The sequence below is a fragment of the Drosophila erecta genome, unplaced genomic scaffold, assembly GCF_003286155.1.
Source record: "Drosophila erecta strain 14021-0224.00,06,07 unplaced genomic scaffold, DereRS2 tig00000092-arrow-pilon, whole genome shotgun sequence".
Taxonomy (NCBI): Eukaryota; Metazoa; Arthropoda; class Insecta; order Diptera; family Drosophilidae; genus Drosophila; species Drosophila erecta.
In genome coordinates this window covers 16609777-16624178 of record NW_020825207.1, presented here as the reverse complement: position 1 = coordinate 16624178, position 14402 = coordinate 16609777, and the positions used below count along the sequence as shown (strand labels likewise).

The window sequence follows — 14402 nt, the reverse complement described above, 5'->3', positions numbered from 1 at the left end:
GATCCGGACTTTCGATCATTGAATTTCATTTTTGCAGGGTGCTGTTTTTTTCTTTAGCCAATTTTACCTTATGGATACCATATAGGATACCATCAAATTTAACGTAAAACAAAATATTACAAATCAAGATTAGCCAATAGAAGCAGGGACTAAATGTTATATGAGATACCATCAATATCTTTTTAAAACAGGCAAGGAAAAAGCCATTTATATGCACCAATAAAGATGAAGCAGAATTAAATATGTTAAACTAAATTTTATACCTGCACTTTTGAAATATAGTAATTAATTAAGAAATGTATTTTAAATTTAAACTTTTTAGTTAATAGTAGAATTAAAGAGTATACCACGGATTCTAGATCCCTCGAATCATGAGAGTTATAGGGTTGGGACTCAACTGCTGGGACACTCAGCTGAGTAAAGGGTATCTGATAGTCGAAAAAATAGCCCCGATATAGATATACACCAAGAATCGAGGAAAATATATAAAAATAAGTAAGATCTAATTTTGAATTAAATATATTAGAAATAATCGCGTTAAGCGCGGCAGAGTGTCAGAACTAGAGATAATGGGATAAAGTCTATTATAATCAGAACATAATACCAAAGACACTAGAATAATAAGATGCGTAACGCCATACGATTTTTTTGCACACGATTTTTTCGGCCTGGTTCTAGTGCTGGCTCCAGGAAATTTAGTAGCACTTTGTATACGAATAAACATAAAAATATATATCCCTTTCAGTGTAGGGTAATCAATTTATTTACAATAATTTTATATTGTATTTTAAATATTTTTTATGAATAAATATTTTAAAATAAATATTATAACATTTCAAACACTTGTATGAATAACATTTGCCCGGTTATTTTTTCAAGACGGATGACAATTTGAATTATAGGGCTACAAGAAAATATGTTTCCTAAACAAATATTAAAAGCGGCAATAATTTTGTGTTCCGACAGTAAGTTAAACATTCTTCAGGCTTTAATTAAGACAATTTTTACTACTTTGTGGAAGTAACACATACACTACATACTTACATACATACATGCATGCATGCATGCATACATACATACATACATGCATGCATGCATGCATACATACACACATACATACATACATACATACATACATACATACATACATACATACATACATACATACATACATACATACATACATACATACATACATACATACATACATACATACATACATACATACATACATACATACATACATACATACATACATACATACATACATACATACATACATACATACAAACTCCGGTACATACATACATACTTCCTCCGGTACATACATACATACATCCTCCGGTTCATACATACATACATACTCCGGTACATACACTACATATACACTACACTCACTGCTCGACCGTAAGAGAGATTACGTGGACTATTTTGCGACTCTAAATGACTTACATGCCTTACAGTCCGCACTAGAACTAGTTGGGAATTATAGGGCTACAAGAAAATATTTTTCCTAAGCAAATATTAAAAGCTGCAATAACTATGAGTTCCGACAGTCAGTTAAACATTCTTCAGGCTTTAATTAAGACCATTTTTACTACTTTGTGCAAGTAACACATACACTACATACATACATACATACATACATACATACATACATACATACATACATATATACATACATGCATACATACATACTCACATTAAAGTCTTTGAAAATATTTTTAAAAATAATAAAAAACAACGGTGTATAAAACAATGTATTGTAGAGCAATGCATTCGGTGCACAAATGAAAGTAGCGATTTCTCATTATGGTTTCACTCAAACAATGACTGTTATGTGCATTAAATTGATACATATTTTAAAGAAAATTATAAATGTTTTACTTTTTAAGCATTGCAAGTGGACTGTGACAGCTGATAAACAGAACTCCCCGTGGTGTTCCCTGGGTACCACAAAATACATATATTACAGATAATTAATAATAAAAATATTTATATGTAAACGGTAGCTAATTCGAGCGGCGATTTTAACTAAAGAATATTAAAACAACTTCTTAAAAATAAATAATAGTCACGGCATCCATTTTTAAATAATATTTAGCTTATATTATAACGAAATTGACCAAAACATTAATCAAATTCGTTTCTTAGATCGAAATTGATTTCGGACCGAAAATCGTCGTCTAGCACAACTTTTTTGTTTACTGTTTTCACTCACACAAGCAAGTGAATTCTATTTTTAGATTTTTATGCGAGCGGGAAGAGAGCAATTACTGCCGCCACCAAAAAAGTGGCTGCATAGTGCAAACCCGTTACGCATCTTATTATTCTGTAGGAGTCATGATTTAAAATTAGGGGTACGTAATTTCTAGTGAATCTACTTGGAAAAGAGTATTGTAGCCGACTAACCAATTCGGGACTATATATGGAGGTTTGCATTCCAGTGAAGTATTGTGGACTCCAAACAGGTGATCCATACTCCCCAAGCCTTATTGAGAATATACGAAATATGATCTGTATATTTAAGGTTAAGACGTAATGAAGCCATTTAAGATTAGTACGTTATCGCGGCAGGACATGTCCTTATACTAAAGGCATAATGTAAATTTTCAATTACCTCGAATAATTCTGTTGTACAAAAAAAAACCTTTTCAAGGGCTATCCCTTAGCAAATATCAAAATTGGAAATATTGGGAAACAGACAATGTTTTTTGTGTTGCAAAGCAGTACTTTTTAAGGCAGTGTGACCGTAGGGAAATAAAATACTGGTACTGGACTTTTAAGATTTTTGACACGTGTTCTGACAGCTTTCTGTCCAACTAGTGAAAAAAAAAAATCAGGCAAACGGGGTCAAAGTGATTTTGTAGAAACGTATTCGTAAGTTGCAATACTGAATTCTCATTGGTAATATTCACACTTCAGAAACAGGTGCGATGGAGGATTTTAGCGAATCAGACTATTCTAGTGAATCAGAGCAGTTCCCAAGGATGATTGCCATACCCATATTCAGGGTCCGCTCAAGTTCCAGCACTCGCACGAGTTCTTTGGTAAGTTCATGCGCCCCCAGTTCAAATCCGGATCCATTGGCTAAAGACTTTATTGGACAGGTGGAACTTTCAATGGAGAGTTTCCACACCTCGAATAATTCTAGGGTATTGGAGCGAACCCGCGGCACCAGGGCCGTCTCCTTATTCCCGGACAGTTATAGCACAGAAAGCGAATCCACTGTAAGTTCTTGTTGGCCAGCTCGTGCCAGAATGCCAGAGTTACATATATACAACTTGATTGAATAGGGGCCGTCCTCAGACGAGTCCGACTCGGACAGTTCAAGCAGCTCCAGTTCCCTCGATAGCAGCGTATTCCGCGTAAGTTCTTCTGCCTGTTGTCGCCAACTCGATACAGAATCCGTGGGTTTTAATAGGACTTCATTGTACAGGAGCTGTCTACAATGGGCTATTCCAGCGACTCTGAGACGTCCAGCTTGAGTTCCAGTGACACCTCTTCTTCGTCCAGCAATAGCTCCAGCCCGAGCTCGGACGAACCCCCGACTTCAATGGGCAGACGTAGGCAATATGTACCAGCGCCGAATGAGCAGGGTTCTGATTCTGGCGGGAGTCTTCCTCCGAGCAAACGGACCAGATCCGATGCCGGGGAGGCCTACAACTGCCCTGTGTGCCTGGAGGACGTCCGAGAGAGGGAACCAGTGTCCACTAATTGTGGCCACGTCTTCTGCAAAAAATGCATTGAGCGAGCTATCGCCAATGGGAGGATGTGCCCATTGTGCGGAGTTGAACCTGAATTTCATCGAATCTTCTTGTAAGACGTGGTGTGGCAGAATGCATACTTCGTTTTATTCCATAATACGGTTCTAAGAATTTCGGGCTTAACACGTTTTAACGTGTGGCACGTACTTTTGAGAATCGTAATACTTTCGAATTTGCTAAAACTATAATCACCTGATAGACACATGAAAACCCCAATGCACTATTATAACAAAAAGAAAACTTATAGAAGGCAGCATCCTCCAGGCATACAATGCAATCGAAAGCTAAAACTCGAATACAAGAAGGCGGACAACTTTGCCCATAAAACATGGCACAAGGACACACTCATACTCGTAAGGAAACCCAGAGAAATGGAGTGGGGTGGACCAGGGCAAAGCAATGAAAATTCCGACCTACCGCAATAAATTCCGCGAGAAAAACAAAGCATGCGTTGTCGAAATGAGAGTGAAATGGCCAGCTCACACACCGCACACACATGAATTTAGAGGAACTGGATTCACCACCTTAGACACGGCGCTGTAAATCGCGCTTAACCAAAACACAACATGGCATCAGAAGGCATGGAGATTCAGTTTCAGTTTCATTCAAAGACTGAATAGCAAAGGGAGCGTTCCTCCCCTACCCCAACAACCTTTGACCTGACACAATGCTCCACATTCTATGTTTCTGTGCGAGTTCGAACCGCGACTGCGCAGTAATCCTGAAGCCCAAACAGCTGTTCTAGACCCTTACCTAAGACAACATGCAGCCTCAACACCGAGTAGCTGGAGGCAGGTCGTCCATCCATCCTGCCTGGTTGGATATATTCGGGTTTGAGCGGGAACAATGCGGTTAATTTTGTATTTTAATTCATTTTATTACTGAACAGCCATAATAAAAATTGTGTATGTATACGAGAGCTTGGGTGTTTCAGCCCCAGCCAAGGCAAAGAGGATTTCGAACAGCAACATATCCCTCCAGCAGTCTGACAGTAGCTTGATCTCCGAAGAAGCTCATTACCGCTTGCTGCCTTAGTAATGCCTATGATAGCGGTGAGAGACCATTATCTCTGCTTCTTTGTCCAGTGAGCGCTTCACCAGCCGCAGGGACACGAGCTGCAGCCACCACAAGGACCACAGCAAGGACTGCAGCAACCTCCACAGGGACCACATCCGCAGTAGGGAGTTCCTCCCATCAAAGGAGCCAGGCAGCCGGGTGGGCAGGGACCCACGTAGAAGGGATCGAAGCTGCAGCAAAGCATCAGAACCATCTTGAAAGTTTTGGATTTGGACAAGGGCACTCGCGAATCTCTTCCAGAATCTGCGGATCTGCAGGCTCAAATGGTACAGCTGAAACCATTTGAAACGGATTATTGATATTAACAGAACAGTCAAGGAACAAAACAATTTTCTACAAATTGTATAAATTGTAGTTCTTTTCTATTCAACTTTAAGAAACTCGAATGTACCTGGGATTTTTGTTTGCTGAAGAAATACGTTGAGTTAGTCCTTGGCTATGAATTTAGAATTTTTGTTCAATTTTTCATATTATTTGTTTTGTGTTCTATTTTACGAAAGAGCTGTGTTCAGTCCAAGCTGTTCAAAATGAATGAGCTCTTCTCATTTCGAATCACACAAAGCCGACAAAAAAGGTGATGTTTATGTCCAAGGCCAACTAGAGAATACTTAAAATTTTTCTTTTACATTCAGGTAGCCTTCCATTCGACATCATCGCTGACTAGATCCTACTCCTCTTCCGAGAGTTCTGCCGGAGGCGGAGCTTCAGATTTTACTACTGGCTGCTCCGAGTCCATTTTATCTTTTTCGTCATCCTTCGAGGAACCCTCGGAATTCCGTTCAGTGGCAAACTTTGGAAGGAATGGCCCCACCAAGGCGCACGCCTTGCCTCCAATACTGTGTACCACGGAGCAGGCGCCATCCATGCGATCGCCCTCCACTAGAGGAGTTTCCCCCTCGACGGCGGACAGCTGATCCGCCACTGGACCACCGCGGGTCACAAGGTCAGCAATCGGATCACGGGCTTGGTTCAACACCAGGCCACCTACTTGAGTTACCGAACGGGTCACCACCATGAACATGGCCAATATGCCCGCAACCCCGATGGCCGTGTGAACCATTTCCATGTCTTGGGCGAAGGAGCAGGATCTTCTGGGGGATCAGGAGGGTCGATGTCGGATTTTCGGGTCGTCCACGATGACAACTAACTCTGGGGCTACTCTCCAGCCATCGCCGAGATGGTATCGTAGGTCGAACGGGCCAGATTTTGGATGCTGCGCGAAATTTCATTTATTAGGACGTTGATGTCATCCGTATTGACCACCGGCTCCTGGTGGACATGGTGCTCCGGCGTTGGATCGTTCACAATCAAGAGTATTTTACGGACGGGCTGAATCATGCCAGACACATCGATCACGGGCTCCGACTCCTGGTGATCAACCAGAAATGCCTGATGCATGATGATCACCAATTGGCGGATAACTGGCACCACGCAATCGAGGACGTTGATTGCCATTGGGGCCAGTACGTGGTGTACCACGTGATCCACAGACGATGGCATGACCAAGCCCAGACACTCGAATTTTGAAAGTGGAAAACTATTTTCACACAAATTGTGATGCGAGTCGATAAAATGAAAACCCCGGGCCTTACTATTTGAAATCTAAGCCATTTCGATTGGAGTAGCTGTTATTTCCCCCGCAATTTCCCACACTTTGATGGTAAGTCTATTTTATTATTTTTGTACATATCTGCTGCATGAGAGGTGATTTGGTGTGCCGTGTCGAAGTTCACTCAGATTGGTTCCCGGACGTATTCTTGATTTTCCCGCATCCATGTCAATAGCTGCTATAGCAGCGACTGTGCCAGCCACCGGGTGTGTATCCTTTATAAATGTCGAAGTTGCACGGACAAACTGCGCATCTCGGAAAGGGGCCAATGTAGAAAGGGTTAATGGCGGGAGTCCAAGGACGACTTAGGTAAACCATTTTGAGCACTCGAAAGATGTCTGCAAGCTTATTTTCAAAATATGTTTCCTACATTTTCCTGCTCTTTCAACAACTCACCAGAAATGCAAGAGAAATATGGGAAATTTGAGCAAATGTTTGACCAGAACAACACGTTTGTTGTTTGAATTTTGAATAAGGAAATGGTCAGACGTGTACGAGTATGTTTCTGTGTTATTTTATTGACATTTAAATCAAGAGTGCTGATTCAAACTATTTCATTTTATTTTAGGTAGATGCGAATGAATATCAGAACAAAGCTGGCCACTCTTTTTGGTTCTATTTTTTTATTTTTGCTGAATTAAGTTAGATTTATAGATATTTTAGATATGTTGAGGCGGCCATTGTTAATTTCCAAAATGATAGATATATGTCGGTTTATTTTGCAGGAGGTAATGAGCGCAATCGGAGGAAGGAGATGTCCCTGGAGTTTGGAAGTTCATTGCAGTTCTGCCTCTGCCCCCCTATTGCTGTCCTTGGGTCTTCTCTTTTTTTTGGGCCTTCTGCTCCAGTGGTTGCCCCGCCGTGTCCTTGTTGGACTGTGGGGCAGGATTGCACCGGGGTAGTTGGGACTCCGGGCAAACTCCGCACTCCGGAACCGTGCAGTGGCCCTCCTCCAAGCAATCCGGGTCACAGCAGGGCGGATCGGGTCCAATGTAGCCGGGATTAAATATGCAAGGCATGCTGCAGCACCTCCACTGAGAACCAAGGTCGGGGCAGATGGCAGTGGCAAATTGGGTCCTACTTTATAGATTTTGTGAATTTACATAGATGCTAACTGGGTGCAGTTTTCGAGCCGAGTGCGGCTCATAAATGTTCTCATTTCTATGGGTATTGGAACACAATGGAACGGCTAACTAGATGCCCGAGTTGCGCAAATCCCCGAACAAAGCTAGTTAAATTCGTAATAACAACGATGCCAATAGCTCCCACATTGAACTCTGTAACTCGTAATCCGAGTCTGAGCCCAATCGGCCCCAAAATCACCGCTTAGTGCGTGCAGAACGCTTATAATTATTTCATAATCGGGCAACACTTCAGTTTTATGGTGACAAAAGCCTGCGGAAAGACAACTGCAACTGCAGGCCATCGAAACTGGGCCAGCAATGGCTGCAGGCACAAATATGGAATTTAAGTTGAAATTAATGAATAATTAAGCTGCTTTGGGCAGACGCTCGCAGCGGAAGTACAACATTTGCATAGCTAACACAATGAACTACATACGGCCGGACAAGACTTGGACGTTCATAAATTAGATATGCAAATGCAAATGGAAAACTAACGGCAATTCCTTTGTCAATTAATCAATCAATCAACGCAGCCGCTCGCTGCGATCCGATCCAGAAAGCGATGCGGAAATCACTTGTCCCACACATCTCCGCCCCCGCCCCGCCCAGCAACTCCATCCATCGCCATTTCCCCTGGTCTTCAGCTGGCTGCATCTCCATCCATCTACATCACGCATGCCAATTTGCTGCAGCACGGTTTTTGATTGCCCGCTAAGTTTGGAGCGCTGTGCGCCCCATCGACGCTTATCCCCCGGTTTTTGAGGCGATGGCAGAGTCATTAGCATCAAAGGGCCATGGTGACATGACCAGCGCTCCTGGCGGCTCATCTGCACAGTGGTCTCTGGCCAGTGTGTTGGCCAAAACTATGTTAGGATAATAGGCGTGTTTTCAGCTCGGAAAATAGAACAGTCTTACACGCATAGCACGAACACAGTAAAAAGGGTCAAACATTTTTACAAAATGGTTGGTACATCAAAAATCTTTTGTTTCAAAGGGAGTGAAAGCACTTAAAACCTCGAATTTCTGAAGGCGAGTGTAGGGGATTACTTCGCTTTCGCCCCACTGTGCAGCGTAGCGGCGTTCAATGTCGCCGGCTGCAGCCATCAAAGTCGTGTGCACTATTTGTGTAATTTATATTCAAAGCGCAACGTGGTGCAACGAGTGCGTGTGTGGGTGGGGCAGTGGGTGGTGAGTGGGTGCTGGGGGACGGTCCGCTTGGTGGTTTCGGGACCGGTCACTCCGTCCAACCAGGTCTCCCTTGGGCGGCGGTGCCTCCAGTGCCACTGAACTAAAAGCAGTCGCGCGAACTGCTTTTAAGTGGCGATGACGATGGATAAGCGATGAAGTGAGTGGGGAAGTGAGATCTCTTGGCTTGAGCAGAGGAACCACCTCCCTATCAACTATCACCTTAAAGTTAAATGTTCTTTCTATAATTGATATGCCAGCTTAGGAACTATATAGAAGTTTATAATATCTTTAGTTAGTTTGAGAAATTGCCTTAGCAACACTTAACTCTCAGTGTAGCCCCTTGATGGCATTGTCTATCCAACTTCCGTTTGTCGGACGTAGTTCTATTGCTTCTTGGACTCCGCTTCTGGTTTTAATAACTCAAGTTCGAGCCCAAGTAGGAACACGCGTGGGGCCACTTGTCCCGTCGCAACTGTTTGAGAAATGTATTGGAGGCCTGACAAAGTGACCGGAAGATGATACTGCAATAAAAAGTGAGCACCCACCCAGCGACATGGAACACCATCCAATGTTTGGCTTGGAAATAGAAACCCAAGTGCTGGAAATGAACATGAACCATGTTTTATATGCTCTGCGAGTTTTTCGATTTTCACTACGCGCAGTTTTCGTCTTTTTTGTAAGCCATTTATTTACAAATGAACAATATTTATGGCCTCTTTTTGAAAGAGTTGCGCGGTCTGTGTATAAATTTTGGGCTTCCATGCGATGGGGTCTCACTTCCGTCGCAGCCAAAACATGGAAACGATCTCTTCAGACTGCACATACACAGTAGTGTCTATTATTTTGTGGTTTTATTTCGGTTTTGTGTGCGGGGCATACCAAACATCGATTATGAATTACAAACTCTGCACGGATGGCAATCAGAAATGGGTTTGTTGAATAAATAATTCTAATTTGCCAGCAATTATGGACTGTCAAATACGATTGCCCACTGATATGTTTTCGATGGTCGCGGCAAGTGTGAACTGAAGAACAATTAATGAATTTATAGTTTGCGGTTCCCAAATGGAGTTTAAATGTTTATCATATTAGGTTCGGTTTACGTATTTGTCTAAGCACGTCATTTACATTTGCTTAGATACCATTTGCTATCAGGAAATGAATGTTGGAACATTATTTTATACTTTTAGTGCAGTCACTGATATAAAGGAATTCCTTTACTGGCTTGCCCATGAGTTCTCCAATGTTAATCAGGCAAATTATTCATGGATAAGAAATCTAGATCTGAGAAAGCCAATTGTACTTATTGTCCAATTATTAAGCAGCTGAAATTATTCCCAGCATATTATTACTTCAAGCAAGTTGCAATTAGTGTTGTCATGGGAAGAATTTATGAGGAGAAACTGCGAGGCTAAAACAAGAACCCTAAACGACGCCACTTAAGCGATCATAACTTTGCCCGTGATAAATCGAACTGGAATGGCCTGCGGAGACTCCAGATTCTGGCCATGCAAAGCCACTGGCCAAGAGCACAAAGGCGGTAACAAGGGGGGAAGTGGCCCAAAGAACTTGGAGCAGCTGCCGCTGAAAGGCGAGACCGCTGAATGAATTGGGCTGTCGTTGTCTTGGCAATCAGCGCTACCGGGCATAGAAAGTTAACACACCCGAAACCGGCTTCGGTTTCAGTCGATGCAGCCAGTTGAATTTGCCGGTTGGCACACTGCAAAAATGAGGTGAGTCTCAAATACTTAAAACTTCTACTGATTAAAACCTATTGATTCAGGCAAAACTATCTTTTTGAAGCAGTATTTGAGGAATGAGCAAATGAATCAAGTTCTTTAAAACCAATTCACCAGTTGGGCAGCACTAGTTGTCTCAGTGCTGAAAAGTTGCTGCTTGCCAGTCACAAGTGGCAGGTTGCCAGTTGTCGCTGCCGCAAGAAACTGCAGCGGATGTGTGTTCCTGGGGCAGCAAGGAGGAGCAAGTGGTGGAGAGGGGCTTCTAAGCGTTTAGCTTGGCTTTTGCCTCGGTTCGCTGGCCCCGCGGAGCGCATCCAACTTCGAATTGCCGCAATTGCGTGTCGACCACAATCTTAGCCAGCTGAAGAAGCGGCTGAAGGAGGCGCACAACTTCGAGCCAACAAGGCTACACTGAAAAACATCTACTCCATTTAACATTTTGTCCATGATTTGCGAAGCAAATAATATCGCTTTTAGGGAGAACTATATTTCTATAAACAATTACTGTTCATTTTCATGTTGTTGTCAAAAATGTTGTACTACCTCATTTAGCTTTCCTAAAAGACCTTTAATTGAAAGAAAAGCTGAGCTTTCAGTGTCGACTTGAGACTTGGAAGGAAACGGGGTGTTGGCTGAGGTTCGTACCCACTTGAAGCTGTTTTCTATATTCTCCTGCCTGTCCCTGTCTGTTTCCTTTTTGTTTTTAATGAATAAGTTGGAACACCTGCTCGTCGCTCGTCTCCTGCCGAGATCTCCGTCCGTCCAAGTGTCTTGGAGCTCTGGTTCTGCTGCTCGAGTGTGACGGCGCTTATGTGTTCTATCTCTGGATCGGACTTGGTCATTGTTAATACCCCTTGACTCAGGGCGCATTCGGCTAACAAGTGAACGGAAACTGAGTAAATATGGGGATGGAAACTACTATGTCTTATTTGGGAGGATTGGATAAGGGCCAAATATTGTAAACTAAATACATAATAAGTGTCATAGCCAAAGTGGCAGAAGTAACAGCCATCAGCCCACACTAACACCAGATAATTTTCCTAGGGACTCGCTAGAATCGTAACTTTATTGTCGCATTCGATATGTTACTGCGGAACTGGCTTGTCTGCATTTGATGCTTTAATTATCCAGTGGTTTGTCGGGAAAGCAAATAGAGTCAGCCAAAGCCAAAGCTGCAACCAAAGACTCACGGCTTAAGTCAATAAATAACCTGTTTGAATATCATTACGCATAAATCTGAGCCAACGCATAACCCCTGCAATCTTCATTCATTAAATCGGACTCACCTGAAATCGAGAGCCGAGACATTGACACCGGAGGAGCCGGCAGAGTGGGGGAATGGGAGTCAATGCCACGACAAGTGCCGGCCACGTCAAGTGGCAAAATTAAAACCAATTTCCCAGGGACTCTGCCGTATCACTGGCTCATCGCGAAGAAATAAGAGAACCCATCGGTGAAGAGTCCTCCACACACGAGTGCTCCATGACGTTGGAAGGGGAACAATGCGAAGGGAGGCCCAAGAGCACAACGAGATAATTGTAATAAAGAAATTCGCAGCATAATTGATGGAGGAGGGGCTCCGTAATTCCGAGTAGCCGAGGAAGTTCACATACTTGAGCACTGATGATGCATCGACAGTCATGAAAGACCATCACCCATGACCCCTTTGCCCCATAGCCCCACCATCCACAGACACCCCCATTTTCAGCCGCCCTGAATGCAAATTGCATTTCTCGTTCGAGAGCTAAAAGTAATTTCGATTGCAATTCTTTCTTTGCCACTGGCTGCCGTTGTAAGTGAATTTCATATGAAGGTGGCTCGATTTATATGGCATTACGTAAGATTCAATTTGCCAAAGCCCGTGCAGTGAGAAAAAATTAGGGGTTAATGGACACACATTTGCGATTAAATGGTGAAACTGAAACACCGCTTCTATAAACATTAATTATGCTGTGCAAACAAATGTGGGAAAATAATTTTAGCCGTATAAAATAATCGCATAAAAGTCAGTTTTGTTTAACAAATAAACAAGCTAACAGATTTTATAATACACAAACTTAAATATTTGTTATTTGCTTTCGAAAGTGTGAGATAAATTAAGTTTAATAATTTGTGTTTTTTTAGTTAAGCGCATACGCAGTGCAATTCCCACTTGTTTATGAGGCTTTCCCAGATATTTATTAATTGAAGGATGTGCCAGTGGTAATTAAAGGGGCGTGCAGTCAATTCAATGTCGGAAATCAAAGCACTTTTACTGTCGCACTCTCCTTGGACAATTATGTGGCACGACATGCACTCTCGGCTCAGCAAGTTTGTGGCAAATAATTTTCCTCTGCCTGCAGTTTTCATCAGTCTTTTTTTCTACATATAATATAAGTACTGCTTGTACTTATATCTGAGCTCCTTTTTGCAGCCACTGCAGACATTTTTAATAACTTGCCTGGCAGCCGTTGCACGTCTCACTTCGGCAACAACAAACAGTGCAGCTGCCAAGTTGAAAATGAAATTCGTGGCACGAATAGATTTCCAAACATATATGAGAACGAAAGAGAGAGCACGTCGGCAATGACAGAAATTCGAAAATGAAGCAATTTACTTGTGTATTTGATACAATCCCCCGTCCTAGGACAGTTGTCAGCGATCTGGGAACGCGAGTAGGAATGGGGAAAGTGGAAATGGAAAATGGAAAATGAGGCAGCACTGGCCAGTTGGCGGGCTTATTAAGTGGTTGCCCCAGCCGGACAACCACCCTTCGTGGTTGGATAATTGGCAAAGCCCTCTCTGGATTCCAGCTTAAATACCAGCTGTAATGGCCTGCAAACTGAGTTCAATTAGTGTTTGTTGGCTATAATTGCATACATGCAGGAGAAAGTTAAGCCTTCAAAAAGAGATTATAATCATTACCTACTTATTAGCATATCCGTGAAACCTATTTTATATTTTAAGCTTCAGTACAATGAGAGATTCGAATTTATGCAGGCTTAGGGACTTTATGATTTCCTTTCCAATAAACCAAAACGAAAGAAAACGCTTTCCGCCCACGCCGCTTAAACTAACCTAACATGTTGGTCCTTTCCTATTTGGCGCCTATTAAAGTTGATGGCATCCAGTTGAAAATGTTGTCGCTAAGAGAACAGAAGTGAACCCTTTGGACCGCCACGAGCCAAACTTGTTGAAAGTTTCGGCTGCATGGCCCAAGAAACCAATAAAGAAAACTAAGGGAAAAGTGCCGCAAAAGCAGCCATAGACCTACTGCTATATACATCTGCACCATGTACAGTATATGTACCTTGGGCAATATGGCAGAAGGCTGGCTTAATGGCTCGATGCTGGAGACCTGGCCTTAAAGGATGGCACAAATAATGAAAGCGCGCCGCTAATACTACGTGCAAAATGGTTCTGGCTGCACACGCTGCGTATACGTTACGTTTGGGGGCTTATGCAATGCAATTTTCATTTACATAAATTTTGATGTTGTCTCTGCGAATTGCTCGGTGTGCGGGCGTGTCGGTCCCCGAAAAATTAAACAACACAAGTTTAGCAGGCAAACTTTTACCCGGCACACAGTCTTTTATGTCAATTTGCTGGGAAATTACCTTTTTGTTAATAGTGGAAGACGCGAACTTCCCGGCGGAGCAAACATTAAAAGTAATTCAAATGTTGGGGCGCCACAAACGCTGCAAGCAGCTTAGTGTAGAACAACAATAAATGCTTATTTAACTAATTTTGCAACACGTATGCAAATATTTACAATGCAACAGCTGCATGTTTAGGGAGGGCCGATTTCAAATTTTCTTTCAGACAACTTTTAATCTGATAGGTTCTCGAAAATGTTCAAAGCTGCTATGAAATATTAAAGTCACCGAAACTTGTTTGATGTATATGAAAAATGGGAGCG

At 42.5% G+C, this 14402-nt stretch overlaps 6 protein-coding genes across 6 annotated transcripts; 1 reads left to right on the top strand and 5 right to left on the bottom strand.

Annotated features, from left to right (window-relative positions):
• The first annotated feature begins 2839 nt into the window (after positions 1-2839).
• Positions 2840-4303, top strand: LOC6549195 (putative protein TPRXL). The gene is made up of 5 exons (XM_026980592.1): positions 2840-2880; positions 2932-3050; positions 3111-3230; positions 3297-3368; positions 3440-4303. The coding sequence occupies exons 2-5, from the start codon at positions 2937-2939 to the stop codon at positions 3821-3823; spliced, it is 690 nt and encodes a 229-aa protein (XP_026836393.1). The 5' UTR covers positions 2840-2880; positions 2932-2936; the 3' UTR covers positions 3824-4303.
• A 320-nt stretch (positions 4304-4623) lies between these two features.
• On the bottom strand, positions 4624-5388 carry LOC6549196 (male-specific sperm protein Mst84Db). Its single transcript, XM_001974379.3, has 2 exons — positions 5236-5388; positions 4624-5116 (listed from the first exon to the last, which is right to left on the bottom strand). The coding sequence occupies exon 2, from the start codon at positions 5035-5037 to the stop codon at positions 4861-4863; it is 177 nt and encodes a 58-aa protein (XP_001974415.1). The 5' UTR covers positions 5038-5116; positions 5236-5388; the 3' UTR covers positions 4624-4860.
• Positions 5318-6396, bottom strand: LOC26526946. The gene has a single exon (XM_015157399.2). It carries the CDS (start codon positions 5908-5910, stop codon positions 5512-5514), a length of 399 nt encoding a protein of 132 aa, XP_015012885.1. The 5' UTR covers positions 5911-6396; the 3' UTR covers positions 5318-5511.
• LOC6549274 lies at positions 5318-6423 on the bottom strand. Its single transcript, XM_026980351.1, has one exon. The coding sequence runs from the start codon at positions 6342-6344 to the stop codon at positions 6000-6002; it is 345 nt and encodes a 114-aa protein (XP_026836152.1). The 5' UTR covers positions 6345-6423; the 3' UTR covers positions 5318-5999.
• Positions 6424-6487: 64 nt separating this feature from the next.
• On the bottom strand, positions 6488-6885 carry LOC26526640. Its single transcript, XM_026980352.1, has 2 exons — positions 6850-6885; positions 6488-6798 (listed from the first exon to the last, which is right to left on the bottom strand). The coding sequence occupies exon 2, from the start codon at positions 6769-6771 to the stop codon at positions 6622-6624; it is 150 nt and encodes a 49-aa protein (XP_026836153.1). The 5' UTR covers positions 6772-6798; positions 6850-6885; the 3' UTR covers positions 6488-6621.
• A 178-nt stretch (positions 6886-7063) lies between these two features.
• On the bottom strand, positions 7064-7629 carry LOC6549275. Its single transcript, XM_001974381.3, has one exon. The coding sequence runs from the start codon at positions 7470-7472 to the stop codon at positions 7254-7256; it is 219 nt and encodes a 72-aa protein (XP_001974417.1). The 5' UTR covers positions 7473-7629; the 3' UTR covers positions 7064-7253.
• Positions 7630-14402: the final 6773 nt, after the last annotated feature.